This window comes from Lethenteron reissneri, chromosome 67 (assembly GCF_015708825.2).
Source record: "Lethenteron reissneri isolate LAM-NWPU_2019-01 chromosome 67, ASM1570882v1, whole genome shotgun sequence".
In the NCBI taxonomy this organism is placed as follows: Eukaryota; Metazoa; Chordata; class Hyperoartia; order Petromyzontiformes; family Petromyzontidae; genus Lethenteron; species Lethenteron reissneri.
The window spans coordinates 3,820,296-3,839,810 of record NC_083845.1 but is presented as its reverse complement, the minus strand read 5'-3'; the positions used below and the strand labels follow the sequence as shown (position 1 = coordinate 3,839,810).

Below are 19,515 nucleotides of genomic sequence, written 5' to 3'. Positions count from 1 at the left end.
AAGGAAAACTGTGCATATGTTACATATTCTGATTAGTAGTTGTATTGTTGTTGTTCGTACACGGGTAGCACGCTTTTGTGTGAGCTAGATGTTTTAACGCGCGTGTCGTTTACAAATCGTGTGCCCGCACTTGCCGACTGCTGGCAGGACCGAGTGTGAGCCGAGAGGGAAAGGAGTGAGTGGGATTTCGAATGAATCAATTACGGGCAAATCATTCTATCGGTTTCCGTAAATCTGCATGTCGGCAGTTTCAAGTGGTTATTTAATTGCATGGGAATACGCCGAAAGAGGAGGCAAATAGTTGTTAGGTCTTTCGTGATCAGTAGGAATGAGCTACCAATGAACCTTTCGCACATTTGCAGGGCCTAAAATTTTAGATTTTATTTCATATTTTCGCATGTTCAGATGGATAAGCGTTGCATTTGAATAACTTAAATTATTGATGGGCGATTCTTTTTGTATGATTGATTATTTTGTGAACGTCAAGCACTGCTTTGGCCACTCAATTTAACCTTTTAATTCAGAGTCACGACAGTAAAAAAACTATTTAAACATTTAAAAGTTTCAATTATTTAAACACGTGGGCGACATTGCACGATTTGGTAATTTTGACAGTAAAATCACGGATGTGCCCACATCGCTTCCCCCGCTGTGCTTGGAGACGCAATCGTGCATTGTCCAACAGCGTCAAAAGGTCCCCTCTGCATAGCCCATGCAGACTTTTGGGACGCGAGCGCTGTTGGTGAGCGGCAGCACCGGTGAAGGCCGGCACTGCGGCACACTCCGGGGGTCAGCGCCACACCCGGTATGACCTCTGTCTTCCCGAGTCGCGATGTTTATTTAACACACCGCACTACGTACTCGCTTGAGGCCGAGTCGACCTAGGGGGGGAGTCCCAGGAGCGGTTTGGATAATCGTAACCTGGTGTTGGTGGCTGTGAGCGGGAATCGTTGGGTCATAGCCGGGCTCGGAGCGCAGCGCGCTAACCATTACACCGCCCCATAATCCAACAACCGCCATACACACGGCGTCACACACACGGCGTCACACACACGGCGTCACACACACGGCGTCACACACACGGCGTCACACACAGCGTGTCACACAGTGCGTCACACAGCGCGTCACAACAACAACTGCCATTCGCTACTAAGTGGCGGTGACGTCACCACGACGCTTGTGCCAGGCCATGTGCACTTTAAGGCCACGTGAAGTGTCGAACGCCCGCCGGCAGGAGGTCACGTGACAGACCCAGCAGCGTGCCATGGGTCGACTGACTGAGATGAGTGGCCGATGCACCACCTGTGCCCCTACTGTGCCAATTTGATGCGTTTTAGCCGCCCAACGCGCTCCGCTCGTCATTGTGAGCGTCGCTCCTCTGCCCTCCGTTGTTGCTGGAGGGCGACTGCCTCCAATATCCCAGTAGCAGCGTTCTTCACGAGCCCTCCTCCTCCAACACACACACACACACGTATATAAATTACACACGGCATGATTGTAAATAGCAACGCAATCATCGTTCTTTGGCAGCTGGCAATGTCGAGAAATTAAAGTCCCCCCGCATTCATCGGTGTAGCTAGATGCCATCACCTTTTAACATTACATCAACACCGTTTGACCTCGTCATTAATTGCGATTGCTTGGGGTACCACGGTGGCCAGATGTTAACTACCTCGCCTGGTATGTCGGAGATCGTGGGTTCGACCCCCGACCCCCGACGCCTGCTGTGGATTTTTCCTTGGCGTCCGGTTTTCCCTCATCCACATTTAGAATAAACGTCACGCGGTTTCGGGTATTTGGCTGTCATAAATGTCCACGTGGTGGTGATGATGATGACGATGATGACGACGATGACGATGATGACGACGACGATGACGATGATGACGACGACGATGACGATGATGACGACGACGATGACGACGATGATGACGATGATGACGACGACGATGACGACGACGATGATGACGACGACGATGACGACGATGATGACGACGACGACGACGATGACGACGACGATGATGACGATGATGACGACGACGACGATGATAACGATGATACGATGATGACGACGATACGATGATGATGATGACGATGATAACGATGACGACGATGATGACGATGACGATGACTGATGATGATGACGATGACGATGATGACGACGACGACGATGACGACGACGACGATGACGATGATACGATGATGATGATGACGAGCCACTTCCGTTGAGCCATCATTTGTGACAGCCACGTGGTCACTTTTGAAAAAGAACTACCGTAGCTCAGTGGGGCCTTACCGGGTGAACTAAACAAATAGTTTAGCTCAGTGCATAGTTTGCATGATCCATCATTGCCGTCGGTATTGTCAATCATAACTGTAAGCAATCCACCATCATCATTCAGTGGAATTATCAATCATGCCCGTCGTAACCATCCACAGCATCCATCTTCATCGTCATCATCAACAGCAACAGCGGCATTCACAACAATCGTCGTCACACTCAGCATCATCCAACGGCGTGATCATCATCATCATCACGGCCATCGTAACGTCCATCACCATCACTACTTGCAGAATTTTCCAAAGTCATCATCATTATATGCGTCCACCATCATCCTTAGTCGGCACACCCGGGATGAATCCATTGCACCACAGTTGGGCCATCAACTCGACTCCGAGACGTATTTCCAGCTTTTGGAAGAGTAGGCCAAGCACCCTCCACTTCTTCTGGGCAGGGGGGGGGCGTTGCCTGGAGCTCTGCTTCTGTCTCTCGGTGGGCGAAGGCCATTTCCGCTGAGCAGTGTCCGCCAGCAGGGAACTTGCAGGGCTGCGCTTTTACCCTCCGCCCACACGCGTGGCTGCCTTTACTCAAAGGGCACCGCCGATTGGATTAGAGCCGAGAGCCGACTGTGGCAGATAGCCACGAGACCAGGGTGCCAAGGCACCCACCCACCCCACTCACCCCACCCACCCCACTCACCCACCCCACTCACCCACCCACTCACCCACCCACCCACCCCACTCACCCACCCACCCACCCACCCACCCCACTCACCCACCCACCCCACTCACCCACCCACCCACCCACCCCACTCACCCACCCACCCACCCACCCACCCCACTCACCCACCCCACTCACCCACCCCACCCACCCCACTCACCCACCCCACTCACCCACTCACCCACCCCACTCACCCACTCACCCACCCATACCCCACCCACCCCACTCACCCACCCCACTCACCCACCCACTCACCCACCCATACCCCACTCAAACATACCCCACCCACCCCACTCGCCCACTCACCCCACCCATACCCCACCCACCCCACTCACCCCACTCACCCACTCACCCACCCACCCCCACCCACCCCACTCACCCACCCATACCCCACCCACTCCACTCACCCACCCCACCCACCCCACTCACCCACCCCACTCACCCACTCACCCCACTCACCCACCCATACCCCACCCACCCCCACCCACCCCACTCACCCACCCATACCCCACCCACCCCACTCACCCCACCCACCCCACTCACCCCACTTTCCCACCCACCCAACCCACACTCCACCCCACCCACCGCTGTGTCGCAGCTCATCCGGTAACATTTTTAGTCACTTGCTAATCCATGCCCCGACAACAACAATAATTATTCTGTACAGCGGTGCCATAAACCCCCAGCGGGTACAGCCTTCAACGGGTCAGTGGTTAACAGCAGGGGCTTAGTAGCGCTCAGCGTCAGTGGCCGTGCAACACAGCAGGGGCTTCAGTAGCGGTGGTGTCAGTGGCCGTGACCCACCGTGCCACCCAGCAGGGGCTTCAGTAGCGGTTGTGTCAGTGGCCGTGACCCACCGTGCCACCCAGTAGGGGCTTCAGTAGCGGCGGTGTCAGTGGCCGTGACCCACCGTGCCACACGGCAGGGGCTTCAGTAGCGGTAGTGTCAGTGGCCGTGACCCACCGTGCCACCCGCAGGGGCTTCAGTAGCGGTTGTGTCAGTGGCCGTGACCCACCGTGCCACCCGCAGGGGCTTCAGTAGCGGTTGTGTCAGTGGCCGTGACCCACCGTGCCACCCAGTAGGGGCTTCAGTAGCGGCGGTGTCAGTGGCCGTGACCCACCGTGCCACCCCGTAGGGGCTTCAGTAGTGGTGGTGTCAGTGGACGTGACCCACCGTGCCACACCGCAGGAGCTTCATTAGCGGCGGTGTCAGTGGCCGTGCCACACAGGAGGGGTTGTTGTTGTTGTTTGAGCCTGGTTTAGATTGCCAACCCCCGGGGAACGTCTGGATGTTCTCTCAGCCCCACGAGGTCTGCCCCGTGACCTCCTGCCCTGCGGGCGTTCGACGCTTCACGTGTTTTAAACTTCGAAGTGCACTTAGCCTAGCACGAGCGCCGTGGTGACGTCTCCGCCACATCGTGGTGAACGGCGGTTGTTGTTTGTATTCCCCTACCAATCTCTTCTGACGAGTGCGCGTGTGTGCGTGTGTGAAGGTGTGGGGGGGAGCGGTGGTGTAGTGGTTAGCGCTACGCCGCGCTACGAACCTGGCCACCCAAGTTCGATTCCAGCTCACGGCCAACACCGGTGACGATTATCTGAACCGGTCCTGGAACTACCCTAGGTCCACTCGGCCTCAAATGAGTAGCTGGTACGGTGCGTAAACATCGCCACTAGGGAGACAAAGGCGGCCGGGCGTGGTGCTGTACACCCACCCCCTCGTGTGCCGTTCTAGCCTTTATAGGTGCTCGCTAACAGCACTTTCCCATACAGTCTTAAGGCTACACGGGGGATCTTTGTCTTTGTTTACGACTCTGTGGGAAGCGGTGGTGTAGCGGTCAGCGCACCGCACTACGAACCCCGCGACCCAAGTTCGATCTTGGGTCATCCCTAGTTCGACTCGACCTCAAATGAGTACCTGGTGCGGTGCATCGTAAAGATCGCCGCTGGGGAGACAAAGGCGGCCGGGCGTGGTGCTGGCCACCCACCCCCTCGTGAGCAGTGCCGGTGCTGCTCTTTAACAGCACTCGCCCCAACAGTCTGTTCAGACGATACGGGGGGGGGGGGGGGTTTGGATTTGTTGTTGTTTGTGTTGACTAACGGAGCTTGCCAACTCCCGACGACGGCTGACATCAGTGGCGTGGCGATGTCTGAGCCGTTCCTGAACCACCACCACTACCACCCTACTAATCCTCCAATCCTCTACTAACCAACAATGACCATTACCAAGGTGGTGAAGTATGGTCAAACAACCATCACCCCACCTCTCCCTCTCCCCTCCCCCTTCTCACTTTAAGCGTAACGTGTGGATGGAGGCAGTGGGTTGATAAGGTACAGAATAAATGCACAATGTTATTACTTTTTTTTAACATTGATCACCAATCAAATCGAGTTATGCACGGCATCGATTTGTGCCGATCGGTGGTTTTGTATGTTATTGATGGCAAACAAACAGGATCGATTTCCGTTAATTGTGTAACGATAGGGTTTATCCGTTGTAATAAATCATATTTTAATTAATAATATTTTAATAAGTTATGTTTTTTTGCCCTCTGTGACCCTTTCCGTGACCTTTTTGTGACCTTTGTGACCTTTTCCGTAACCTTCACCGTGACCTTTACGTAACCTTCTCGTGACCTTTTGTGACCTTTCCGTGACCTTTTGTGACCGTTCGTGACCTTGCGTGACCTTACGTGACCTTCCGTGACCTTCTGTGACCTTTTCCGTGACCTTCACCGTGACATTTCCGTGACCTTCACCGTGACCTTTCCGTGACCTCTCCGTGACCTTCCCTCTCGACACGAGCGGAGAGGAGCCGTTCGGTGGCGGTGTTGCGGAAGTCGCGGTGTACGAACGGTGCCCGCTAAATCAATACAAACAAGTGTGTTTGTTGTTGTTTTTTGTTGTTGTTGTTGTGTTTCACCCCCACCCCTTCCACCTCCCCTGTAATTCCACCTAACTTTATTTATAATTATGATGCTGATGATTTTGTGTAATGCCCGCTGCTCTGCGGTAGCGTGGTTCACGAATAAAAGTGATTTGACTTAAGAGCGACCCTCGTGAAGCCCCCTGCCTACGGTGTGACCAACAACCACGTGGCAACAACAACCACAACCACGTGACAACCACAACCACCACAACAACAACCACCACAACCACGTGACAAAAACAACCACGTGGCAACAACCACCACAACCACGTGACAACAACAACCACAACCACGTGACAACAACAACCACGTGGCAACAACCAACAAGAACAATAACCACGCCACAAAAACGACGGCACAACAAGAACAACAGCATCAACCATGTCACAATAACAACCACAACAACCACGTGACAACAACAACAACCACAACAACCACGTCACAACAACAACTACACCAACCTCGTCACAACAACAACAACCACAACAACCACGTCACAACAACAACAACAACAACAACCACAACAACAACTACAACAACCACGTCACAACAACAACAACCACAACAACCACGTCACAACAACAACCACAACAACCACAACAACCACGTCACAACAACAACCACAACAACCACAACAACCACGTCACAACAACAACAACCACAGCAACCACGTCACAACAACAACAACCACACCAACCACGTCACAACAACAACCACAACAACCACGTCACAACAACAACCACAACAACCACACCAACCACGTCACAACAACAACAACCACACCAACCACGTCACAACAACAACAACTACAACAACCACGTCACAACAACAACCACAACAACCACGTCACAACAACAACAACCACAACAACCACGTCACAACAACAACAACCACAACAACCATGCCACAACAACCATGCCACAACAACAACCACAACAACCACGTCACAACAACATCAACCGCGTCACAACAACCACGTCACAACAACCACGTCACTACATAGCTACTACGTAGTGTATAATGTATTGTCTATAATATTTGACACTGAAATCAAGCGTAGCTACTACGTAGTGTTTAATGTATTGTTTATAATATTTGACACTGAACTCAAGCATAGCTACTATGTAGTGTATAATGTTTGACACTGAAATCAGGAATAGCTTCTACGTAGTGTATAATGTATTTATGTTTGACACTGAACTCAAGCATAGCTACTATGTAGTGTATAATGTACTGTCTATAATGTGGCCGTGCAACACGCACACACACACACTGCGGATCGCACAGTGAACCCACTGTGGTCGTCTGTGCGACTTCACTGAAGGAGGAACAGCGACACGACTTGAACTCTCTCTGTCTGCTGAAACCCTCTCGTGGCCAGCAGCAGTAGCAGCAGCAATAGTAGCAGCAGCAATAGTAGTAGCAGCAGCAATAGTAGTAGCAGCAGCAGTAGTAGTAGCAGTAGCACTAGTAGCAGCAGTAGCACTAGTACTAGCAGCAGCACTAGCAGCAGTAGCAGCAGCAATAGTAGTAGCAGCAGCAGCAGTAGTAGCAGCAGCAGTAGCAGCAGCAGTAGTAGTAGCAGCAGCAATAGTAGTAGCAGCAGCAGGAGCAGTTGCAGTAGCAGCAGCAGCACTAGCAGCAGCAGTAGTAGTAGCAGCAGCAGTAGTAGTAGCAGCAGCAATAGTAGCAGCAGCAGTAGCAGCAGTAGCACTAGTAGTAGCACTAGTAGCAGCAGTAGCACTAGTAGCAGCAGCAGCACTAGCAGCAGTAGCAACAGCAATAGTAGTAGCAGCAGCAGCAGTAGTAGCAGCAGTAATAGTAGCAGCAGCAGTAATAGTAGCAGCAGTAGCAGCAGCAGTAGTAGTAGCAGCAGCAATAGTAGTAGCAGCAGCAGTAGCAGTTGCAGTAGCAGCACTAGCAGCAGCAGTAGTAGTAGCAACAGCAGTAGTAGCAGCAGTAGCAGCAGCAGCAGTAATTGTAGCAGCAGTAGCAGCATTGGCAGCAGTATTAGCAGTAGTAGCAGCAGTAGTAGCAGCACTAGCAGCAGCTGCAATAGTAGTAGCAATAGCAGCGATAGTAGTAGCAGGAGCACGAGTAGTAGCAGCAGCAATAGCAGCAGCAACAGTAAGCAGCAGTAGCAGCAGCAGCACGAGCAGCAGCAGTAGCAGCAATAGTAGCAATATCACTTGTAGCAGCAGTATCAGCAGCACTAGTAGCAGCATCAGTAGCAGCAGCAGCAGTAATAGCAGCACTAGTAGCAGCAGTAATAGTAGCAGCAGTAGTAGCAGCAGTAGCAGCAGCAGTAGCAGAGGCAGCACGACCTCCACATTTTCATCATCGAGATCCTGAACGTCTCGCTGCTGCTGCTGCTGCTGTTTCTGCCATTAGGAGGCATTGAACAGAATGAAACGAGGGGATGGCGATCTGACGTTGGTTGCCCTCTCGTGTGCATGCGTCACCGCTGCCCTTCAAGGCGTTGGGCTGTCGATGTGGGTCCATCGTTGCCGCAGGTGCTGTGCCATCAGGAGCGACACGACCTGCATTGCACACGTCAACTTTTGTGTGCGCGTCCATGAACAATTATCCGTTGAATTTTGACTCAAAACTTTCGTGACCGCACGAATTCATATTCTTGGTTCGTTCGGTAAAGTCACGTAGATGGAAAATAAAAATAACATAATTACATTTTTTTTACAATAATAAAAGCATTATTTTTCACTTTATTATTTGTATTATTTTATTTTATTACATTTTAGTATCTGTTATTTTTATTTCATTTTCTATCTACGTGACTTTACCGAAAGAACCAAGAATATAATTATCTGTTGATGATGCTGCCGATGATGATGATGCTGCTGCTGATGATGCTGCTGAGGATGATGATGCTGCTGATGATGCTGCTGAGCATGAACATGCTGCTGCTGATGATGATGCTCCTGAACAATGATCTGCTGCTGCTGCTGTTGATGATGATACTTCTGATGATGCTGATGATGATATTACTGTTGATGCTGCTGCTGATGAACAATGATCTGCTGATGATGCTGCTGATGATGAACATGCTGCTGCTGCTGATGCTGAACAAAGATCTGCTGATGATGCTGCTGCTGATGATGATATTACTGATGATGATGCTGATGATGATGCTACTGATGCTGCTGAACAATGATCTGCTGCTGCTGATGATGCTGCTGAACAATGATGCTGCTGATAATGATGCTGCTGCTGATACTACTAATGAGGATGCACATGTTACTACTGCTGATGCTGCTGCTGATACTACTGATGATGCTGCTGATGATGCTGCTGAACAATGATGCTGCTGATAATGATGCTGCTGCTGATACTACTGATGAGGATGAACATGATACTACTGATGGTGCTGCTGATGATGATACTACTGATGATACTACTGATGATACTACTGATGAATATGCTACTGCTGATGATGATGCTTGTGCTGCTGATACTACTGATGAGGCTGCTGCTGATACTACTGATGATACTACTGATGAGGATGAACATGCTACTGCTGATGATGATGCTGCTGCTGCTGATACTACTGATGATACTACTGATGATGCTGCTGCTGATACTACTGATGAGGATGAATATGCTACTGCTGATGATGATGCTTGTGCTGCTGATACTACTGATGCTGCTGCTGAGGATGAACATGCTGCTGCTGCTGATGATGCTGCTGCTGATGATACTACTGATGGTGCTGCTGCTGATGATACTACTGATGGGGATGAACATGCTACTACTGATGATGCTGCTGCTGCTGATACTACTGATGATACTACTGATGATGCTTCTGCTGATACTACTGATGATACTACTGATGAGGATGAACATGCTACTGCTGATGATGATGCTGCTGCTGCTGATACTACTGATGATGCTGCTGCTGATACTACTGATGATGCTGCTGATGATGATGGTGCGGTGTAAAATACACCTGCTAAAATACAAAGTGCGTGTGGCAGTTGTTTTACAAAAGAACATGAAGACGTATGCCGCCCTGAAGATGCATTCACAGTTGCGTCCAGGAGAGGGAGACATCGACTGCAACCTCCGCGGTCACGCGAGAGAGGGGGCCGACCATAAATGACGTCACGCACCTAGGGGGGGGGGGGGGGTCAGACATTTGTGACGATGTGTGACGAGGGAGGGGGGGAGTTTGATTTAAAGCTTTCGTGACTGCAGGGATTTATATTCTTGGTTCTTTCGGTAAAGTCACGTAGAAGGGAAATAATAAAATAATACAAATATAAAAAATTTAAATTCTCACGACGTTTCGACTGCAACGCAAGCAATCATCATCAAGTGTGAAATCCACAGCAAGAAAGAACCAATAATATGAGGGGGGGGGGGGTTGAGAAATGTCACATCAAAATGCGCAACTTTAAATAAATATAGACAACACGTTCTACTTAATTAAATAGACTTTTTAATGAATATTTTCTACTACAACATCAGAGTGCAGCGCCACATTAAATACGCACTACAATGACAACCGGTTAAAGCGATTTGAAGCATGTTTTATATATTTATTTTTGGGAGGGGCAGAGCTTTGTGATATGACGTCATATTTCAGGGGGGGGGGGTCTGACTTTTTGTGACGCCGTGTGACTAGAGGGGGGGGGGGGTCAAAATCGTCCAAAATCGCGTGACGTCATTTATGGGCGGCCCCTTAGCCTGGTGGTCACCACCATAGGTTGTTATTCTGTTAAGGGGCAGTTACCCCGTGTTGAACTCACTACACATATACCTATAAACACAGAGGCCCATAGACTCACGCACTGAGACTCAAACACTCACACAGAGACCCATAGACTCAGATAGATACATTCAAACAGACACCCATAGACTCACACATAAACCCATAGACTCATACAGAGACTCATAGACTCACGCAGATACCTATAGTCTAAGATACCCATAGACTCACACAGAGAGCGACCCATATACTCGCACCGAGGCACAAAGACCCATCGACCCACACAGAGACCCATATACTATCCCATAGACTTATAGACTCACGCACAGAGAAAACCATAGTCTCACATAGAGACCATAGACTCAGATAGATACATTCAGACATAGACACCCTTAGACTCACACAGAAACCCATAGAATCATACAGAGACTCATAGACTCAGATAGATACATTCAAACACATACACCCATAGACTCACACAGAAACCCATAGATTAATACAGAGACTCATAGACTCACGCAGATATCTATAGGCACAGAGACCCATAGACTCACGCACAGAGATAACCATCGTCTCACATAGAGATTCAGATACTCAAATACTCACACAGAGACCCATAGACTCAGATAGATACATTCAGACACAGACACCTATATACTCACACAGAGTCTCATAGACTCGCGCAGATACCTATAGGCACAGAGACCCATCGACTCACACAGAGAGATACCCATATACCGACACAAAGACCTATACCATCACACACAGAGAGACATAGACCCACATAGATACCCATAGATGAACACAGAGACCTATACACACAAACGCACCATTCACTCACTCACTAGCGCAATCATTGACTTACTCACCATCTCACCCACTTGCTCACTTACCCACTCTCACCCATTTACTCACCCACTCATTTATTGACTCACTCACCTACGTCACCCACTCACTTACCCATTCATCCTCTCCATCAATCAGAGAGTCACTCACCATCACAATCTCTCACTCACCCACTCAATCATTGACGCACTCACCATGTCAACCACTCACTCATCCCCTCAACCATTGATTCAGTCACCATCTCACCTACTCACTCACCTATTCAATAATTGACTAACTCACCATCTCACCCACTTACTCACTTACCCACTCACCCACTCAATCATTGATTCACTCACTATCTCACCTATTCACTTACCTACTCACCCATTCAATCATTGACTCACTCACCATCTCATCCACTCACCCACAAATGCATTCAATCATTGACTCACTCACACCTCACCCACTCAATCATTGACTACTCACTCACCATCTCACCCACTCACCCACCCACTCAATCATTGACTAACTCACCATCTCACCCACTGATCCACTCACGCACTCAATCATGTACTCACTAACTATATCACCTACCCACTCATCCACTCAATTATTGACTCATTCACCATTCACCCACTCACTCACCCACTCCCTCATTCACCATCTCACCCACTCACCCACTCAACCATTGACTCACTCACCATCTCACCCACTCACTCACATACTCACCCACTCAATCATTAACTCACCATCTCATCCACTCACTCACCCTCTCAATAATTGACTAACTCACCATCTCACCCACTGACCCACTCACGCACTCAATCATGTACTCACTAACTATCTCACCTACCCACTCATCCACTCAAGCATTGACTCACTCACCATTCACCCACTCACTCACTTACTCCCTCACTCACCATCTCACCCACTCACTCACATACTCACCCACTCAATCATTAACTCACCATCTCACCCACTCACTCACCCACTCAATCATTGACGAACTCACCATCTCACCCACTGACCCACTCACGCACTCAATCATGTACTCAATAACTATCTCACCTACCCACTCATCCACTCAAGCATATTGACTCACTCACTCACTCACCCACTCACTCACCCCCTCAACCATTGACTCATTCACCATCTCACCCACTCACTCACATACTCACCCACTCAATCATTAACTCACCATCTCACCCACTCACTCACTTACCCACTCAATCATTGACTAACTCACCATCTCACCCACTGACCCACTCACGCACTCAATCATATACTCACTAACTATCTCACCTACCCACTCATCCACTCAATCATTGACTCACTCACTCACTCACCCACTCACTCACCCCCTCAACCATTGACTCATTCACCATCTCACCCACTCACTCACATACTCACCCACTCAATCATTAACTCACCATCTCACCCACTCACTCACTTACCCACTCAATCATTGACTAACTCACCATCTCACCCACTGACCCACTCACGCACTCAATCATATACTCACTAACTATCTCACCTACCCACTCATCCACTCAATCATTGACTCACTCACCATTCACCCACTCGCTCACCCACTCCCTCAGCTCACCATTTCACCCACTCACTCAAATACTCACCCACTCAATCATTAACTCACCATCTCACCCACTCACTCACTTACCCACTCAATCATTGACTAACTCACCATCTCACCCACTGACCCACTCACGCACTCAATCATATACTCACTAACTATCTCACCTACCCACTCATCCACTCAATCATTGACTCACTCACCATTCACCCACTCGCTCACCCACTCCCTCACTCACCATTTCACCCACTCACTCACATACTCACCCACTCAATCATTAACTCACCATCTCACCCACTCACTCACCCACTCAATCATTGACGAACTCACCATCTCACCCACTGACCCACTCACGCACTCAATCATGTACTCAATAACTATCTCACCTACCCACTCATCCACTCAAGCATATTGACTCACTCACTCACTCACTCACCCACTCACTCACCCCCTCAACCATTGACTCATTCACCATCTCACCCACTCACTCACATACTCACCCACTCAATCATTAACTCACCATCTCACCCACTCACTCACTTACCCACTCAATCATTGACTAACTCACCATCTCACCCACTGACCCACTCACGCACTCAATCATATACTCACTAACTATCTCACCTACCCACTCATCCACTCAAGCATTGACTCACTCACCATTCACCCACTCGCTCACCCACTCCCTCACTCACCATCTCACCCACTCACTCACATACTCACCCACTCAATCATTAACTCACCATCTCACCTACTCACTCATCCACTCAACCATTGACTAACTCACTATCTCACCCATTGACTCACTCACGCACTCAATCATGCACTCACTAACTATCTCACCTACCCACTCATCCACTCAATCATTCACTCACTCACCCACTCACTCACATACTCACCCACTCAATCATTAATTCACCATCTCACCCACTCACTCACCCACTCACTCACCCACTCACTCACTCACCCACTCACTCACCCACTCACTCACCCACTCACTCACTCACCCACTCACTCACCCACTTAATCATTAATTCACCATCTCACCCACTCACTCACTCACCCACTCACTCACCCACTCACTCACCCACTCACTCACCCACTCAACCATTGACTCACTCGCTATCTCACCCATCCACTCACTAACCCAACCACCGCCCGCTCGCTCGCTCGCTTCCTGCCCTCGTGCGAGCGAGGCTGTCACCCTGGTGCCCTCGAGTTCCCAATCTCCGGTTAAACCAAATGAACTTGACACAGCCGATGCGCCCAGCGAGCTATCTGTGCCCACCACACCTTAGCTAAACAGCGCGAGGCTTCAGATATCGTTACCCTGGCCACGAGCCTCGTGCGTGTGTGTGTTTGTGTTTACACATGCGTCAAATAATGTCCACTGTTTGCTGCTTAAGCAACCCTCATTCAGGTAAACACTGGCGCAGAGAATTGCCCATTTCACTTCCCCGTCTTCTTATGCTGTGAACTATAAACACATTTTAAAAAAATGTTTCACTAGGTAAAGCCCCACTGAGCTACGGTAGCTCTTGATCAGAAGCGACCACGTGGCTGTCGCAAACGATGGCTCAACGGAAGTGGCTTCTCATCATCATCGTCGTCGTCGTGTATAAATGTATAGGCAGCAGCTAAATATTGTATGAAGGCGAGACGTCGTTGATTCTAAACGTGGAAGGGGAAAACCCGGAGGGCCCGGATGAAATATCCACGCGACCACGGGGAGAGACATAGAGAGTTAGACGCAAACTCCAAATATACAGCAACATCAGCAGGCGTTGTCAGGGACAGGATCGAACTCACGACCTCCTGTATACCGAGCGAGGTAGTTCACATCTCACCATGGTGAAGAGAGGGAGACACGCAAACTCCAAATATACAGCAGCAGGCGTCGTCAGGGTTCGGGATCGAACCCACGACCTCCTGTATACCAGGCGAGGAAGTTAACATCTCACCATGGTGAAGAGAGGGAGACACGCAAACTCCAAATATACAGCAGCAGGCGTCGTCAGGGTCGGGATCGAACCCACGATTCCTGTATACCAGGCGAGGAAGTTAACATCTCCCCACGGGGAGAGAGACACACAAACTCCAAATATACAGCAGCAGGCGTCGTCAGAGCCGGGATCGAACCCACGACCTCCTGTATACCAGGCGAGGAAGTTAACATCTCCTAGCCACCGTGATGATGATGAGAGAGAGACACACAAACTCCAAATATACAGCAGCAGGCGTCGTCAGGGTCGGGATCGAACCCACGACCTCCTGTATACCAGGCGAGGAAGTTAACATCTCCTAGCCACCGTGATGATGATGAGAGAGAGAGACACGCAATCTCCATATATACAGCAGCAGGCGTCGTCAGGGTCGGGATCGAACCCACGCCGTCCTGTATACCAGGCGAGGTAGTTAACATCTCACCATTTGGAAGAGAGAGTTAGACGCAAACTCCAAATATACAGCTGGCGCGAGGGTCCGGATCGAACCCATGAACCTCCTGTACACCAGGCGAGGGAGTTAACATCTCACCACGGGGAGAGAGATATGCAAACTCCAAATATACATCAGGCGTCAGGGTCAGGATCGAACCCACGAACCTCCTATATACCGGGCGAGGGAGTTAACATCCACTAGCCACCGTGATGATGATGATGAGAGAGAGACACACAAACTCCAAATATACAGCTGACGTCAGGGTCGGGATCGAACCCACGAACCTCCTGTACACCGGGCGAGGGAGTTAACATCTCCTAGCCACCGTGATGATGATGATGAGAGAGAGAGACACACAAACTCCAAATATACAGCTGACGTCAGGATCAGGATCGAACCCACGAACCTCCTGTATACCGGGCGAGGGAGTTAACATCTCACCACGGGGAGAGAGATATGCAAACTCCAAATATACAGCTGACGTCAGGGTCCGGATCGAACCCACGAACCTCCTGTATACCGGGCGAGGGAGTTAACATCTCCTAGCCACCCGTGGCCCTGGCGGTGACAGAGGAGCCAAGGAGGAGGGGGAGAGGAGGCGAGGCGAGGGAGGTTTGGAGGAGGAGATGGGGAGCGTTGGAGGGGGGGGGGTCGCGGGCATTGATGGGTTTTAAAATGCACGGCCCGTCAACGCACTCACCTAGCAACAAACTGTTTGTGAATGCCAGGGGGAAGAGGGTTGGGTGGTAGAGTGAGAGGCGAGCAGAGAGAGAGAGAGCGAGAGAGCGAGCGAGAGCCACACTCGAACACAGACACCCAGACAAGGCCCGTAACTCATTACGCAACTGAATCCCCGTCCCCCCCGCGCGTGAAAATCGTCGCGAGGCTCACCACACCATCACTATCACCCCCTCCTTGACCCTGCAGTTCACGGGGGTGCCACGGTTTGAGACCGGGACGAAGGGGACGGAGGGAGGACGCGACACACACACACACAGAGAGCAGAGAGCGAGAGGAGAGAAAGACAGAGCGGGAGACGCAGAGAGGACGTGGAACCATGAGCGCATCAACTGACGGGTGAGTGTGCGAGTCGAACCCACTCCCCCTCCGTCGACATCGTCGTGATCAATCCACTGCTGGATGAAGGCGACCGCAGTGCCACTGCTCTTGGGACGCTCTCGCCCTGCGCGCGTTCAGCTGCCGCTCCGTGCTGAGCCTCGACCCCGGCCACCAGCTGCCTCGCTCGTGGCCGTGCGGGGTCCTGGAGCCTCGCCTCGCTCCTTGGCACCGCGCGGATTCAGTGCTTCTGTTTCACGTGGGGGGTGCGTGTGAGTGTGCTGGTCTCAATGTGAGTCTATGGGTCTCTGTGTGAGTCTATGGGTCTCTGTGTGAGTCGATGGGTTTCTATGTGAGTCTATGGGTCTCTGTGTGAGTGTATGAGTCGTAGTGTGAGTTTGTGAGTCTCAATGTGAGTCTATGGGTCTCTATATGAGTCTATGGGTCTCTATGTGAGTCTATTGGTCTCTATGTGAGTTTATGGGTCTTTATGTGAGTCTTTGGGTCTCTATGTGAGTCTATGAGTATCGGTGTGAGTCTATGTGTCTATGTGTGAGTCTATGGGTATTTGTGTGAGTCTATTGGTCTCTATGTGATTATATGGGTCTCTATGTGAGTCTATAGGTCTCTGTGAGTTTATCGGTCTCTATGTGAGTTAATGAGTCTCTGTGTGAATCTATGGGTATCTGTGTTATTTTATGTGTCTCTATGTAAGTCTATGGATCTCTATGTGAGTCTGTGTTTCTGCGTGAGTCTATCGGTCTCCGTGTGAGTCTATGTGTCTCTTTGTAAGTCTGTGGATCTCTATATGAGTTTGAGTCTCCGTGTGAGTCACTGGTGACCAGCGTGAAACCATCAACTTCCTGCACTAGAGACTCCCGGTTTAACCACGGGGCACTGGCTGAGACCCGGATTCGAACCCATCCTCTGAGCGCCTCCGACCTCTGAGCCACCTGGAGGCCTCCGTTTGGTCCGGGTCCTGTTGAAGGCCCTTGCTGTGCGAAGGCCACACGCGTGGTCGGCCTTCTGATCGAATTCCTCCCCCCCCACGGATAGAATGTCGCCTAACGACTTAATAGTGGGACGCGTGGCGGCCTCCTCTGAGTTACATCTCAATATCCCACCCCCACGTCGCGTTAGGTAACTTAATCGGAGCTTAGAAACGTGCGTCTCGATTATTTAGACTGTCTTGATGCTATAAATGTCCACGTGATGATGATGATAAGCTACATGTTGACCAGGTCGCTTCTGACAATAGCAGCTAATAGCTCAGTGGGCTTTTAGCTGTTAATAATATATATATATGTATCTTCTTGGTTCTTTCGGTAAAGTCACGTAGAAGGGAAATAATAAAATAATAAAACTAAAACATCATAAAATACAATTCTCACGACGTTTCGGCCACAACGCAAGCAGCCGTCCTCAGGTGAAGAACAGGTCTGTCGGAAAGACGCTGCTTGCGTTGTGGCCGAAATGTCGTGAGAATTATTTTATTATGTTTTATTTCCATTATTTTATTATTTCCCTTCTACGTGACTTTACCGAAAGAACCAAGAAGATGAATCCCTGCAGTCATGAAAGCTTTCAATCGAAATTTAATATATGTGTAGTTCCCCCCTCCTTCCTGTGCCTATATAAAGCACAACAGCAGATCATTACTTCTCACCTGATGACGGACGCTTGTGTTACGACCGAAACGTCGTGTTCTTTTCATTATTTTTTCTTCTTATATCTACGTGGTTTTACCGAAAGAACCAGAGGGTATAATATATAGTTTAGTTTTATCTGTATATGTTTTTAAAGTGATTTGTCTACCTGTCATATGCTTTGCCACTCCCGTCGTGTTTTTTTGAAACTCTCTGTTGCTATAACCTTCTGACCCCATGCCCCTTTACCGGACATCTGTGAAAAGAAAAAAATAGCTTCATAGATCATCGGATTCCTCCTGCTGCGGTATAAATACAACATTGCCATTCTGATAATATTGCCGAAGCAACTGGGTGGGAATGCCCTTATTCTTTGGTTCTTTCGGTAAAGTCACGTATAAAGATAAAATAATAAATTAAATAATAGCATACAACGTTTCGATTGCAACACAAGCAATCATCATCAGGTATAAATGAAATAGCAACAAAAAATCTAACCAGAAAACTATAGACAGACATATAAGCAGACAGATATCACCAAGATACATAGAGAGAGTAACACAGGTACAGAGAGGGGGATCGTCTCTGTGGGGTGGCCTTAAATAGAGGGAGGCGGTTAACCCCTCCCTCTGCCTCCGCCCCCCTCTGTCTATTTAAGGCCACCCCACAGAGACGATCCCCCTCTCTGTACCTGTGTTACTCTCTCTATGTATCTTGGTGATATCTGTCTGCTTATATGTCTGTCTATAGTTTTCTGGTTAGATTTTTTGTTGCTATTTCATTTATACCTGATGATGATTGCTTGTGTTGCAATCGAAACGTCGTATGCTATTATTTAATTTATTATTTTATCTTTATACGTGACTTTACCGAAAGAACCAAACAATAATTCCTGCAGTCACGAAAGCTACAAAATTAGGGAAGGCCCTTGTTCACAGCAACATGCTGCACGTACGGTGAACTTCTTTTGCACCATACGCAGTCGACCGTGATGAGCGAGAGGCCAGTGCGGAGACCGAGTGGATGTGGAGAGTTAAGAGAGCGCATCGGGTTACTCCATGGAGCCCGTCTCGTGCCGTGAATGTGTAGTGTCAACGTTTCAGCGACAGAGTTTCTAAGAGGCACTTTCTTCATTAACAACTTTCACGGTCTCGTCCACGCACTCTCCACAGTAGCTCAGCCCAGCCTGTACACAACGCTGACGGCGCCGACTGAGATAGCCAACTACTATCCTCCGTAGCGCAGTGTCCAGCGGAGACGTTTAGCAACGACGGCGACGAGATGTCGCCGCTAAAGAACCGGCAGC

The 19,515-nt window shown here is 49.7% G+C and overlaps 1 protein-coding gene across 1 annotated transcript in view; it reads left to right on the top strand.

Moving 5' to 3' along the window:
- The first annotated feature begins 16,229 nt into the window (after positions 1–16,229).
- LOC133360107 (glutamate rich 3-like) overlaps positions 16,230–19,515 on the top strand; it is a 35,889-nt gene continuing 32,603 nt past the window's right edge. The window contains exon 1 of the mRNA XM_061578692.1: positions 16,230–16,584. Within this exon, the coding sequence (XP_061434676.1) occupies positions 16,565–16,584 (20 nt within the window). The 5' untranslated portion in view covers positions 16,230–16,564. The remainder of the gene's footprint in view (positions 16,585–19,515) is intronic.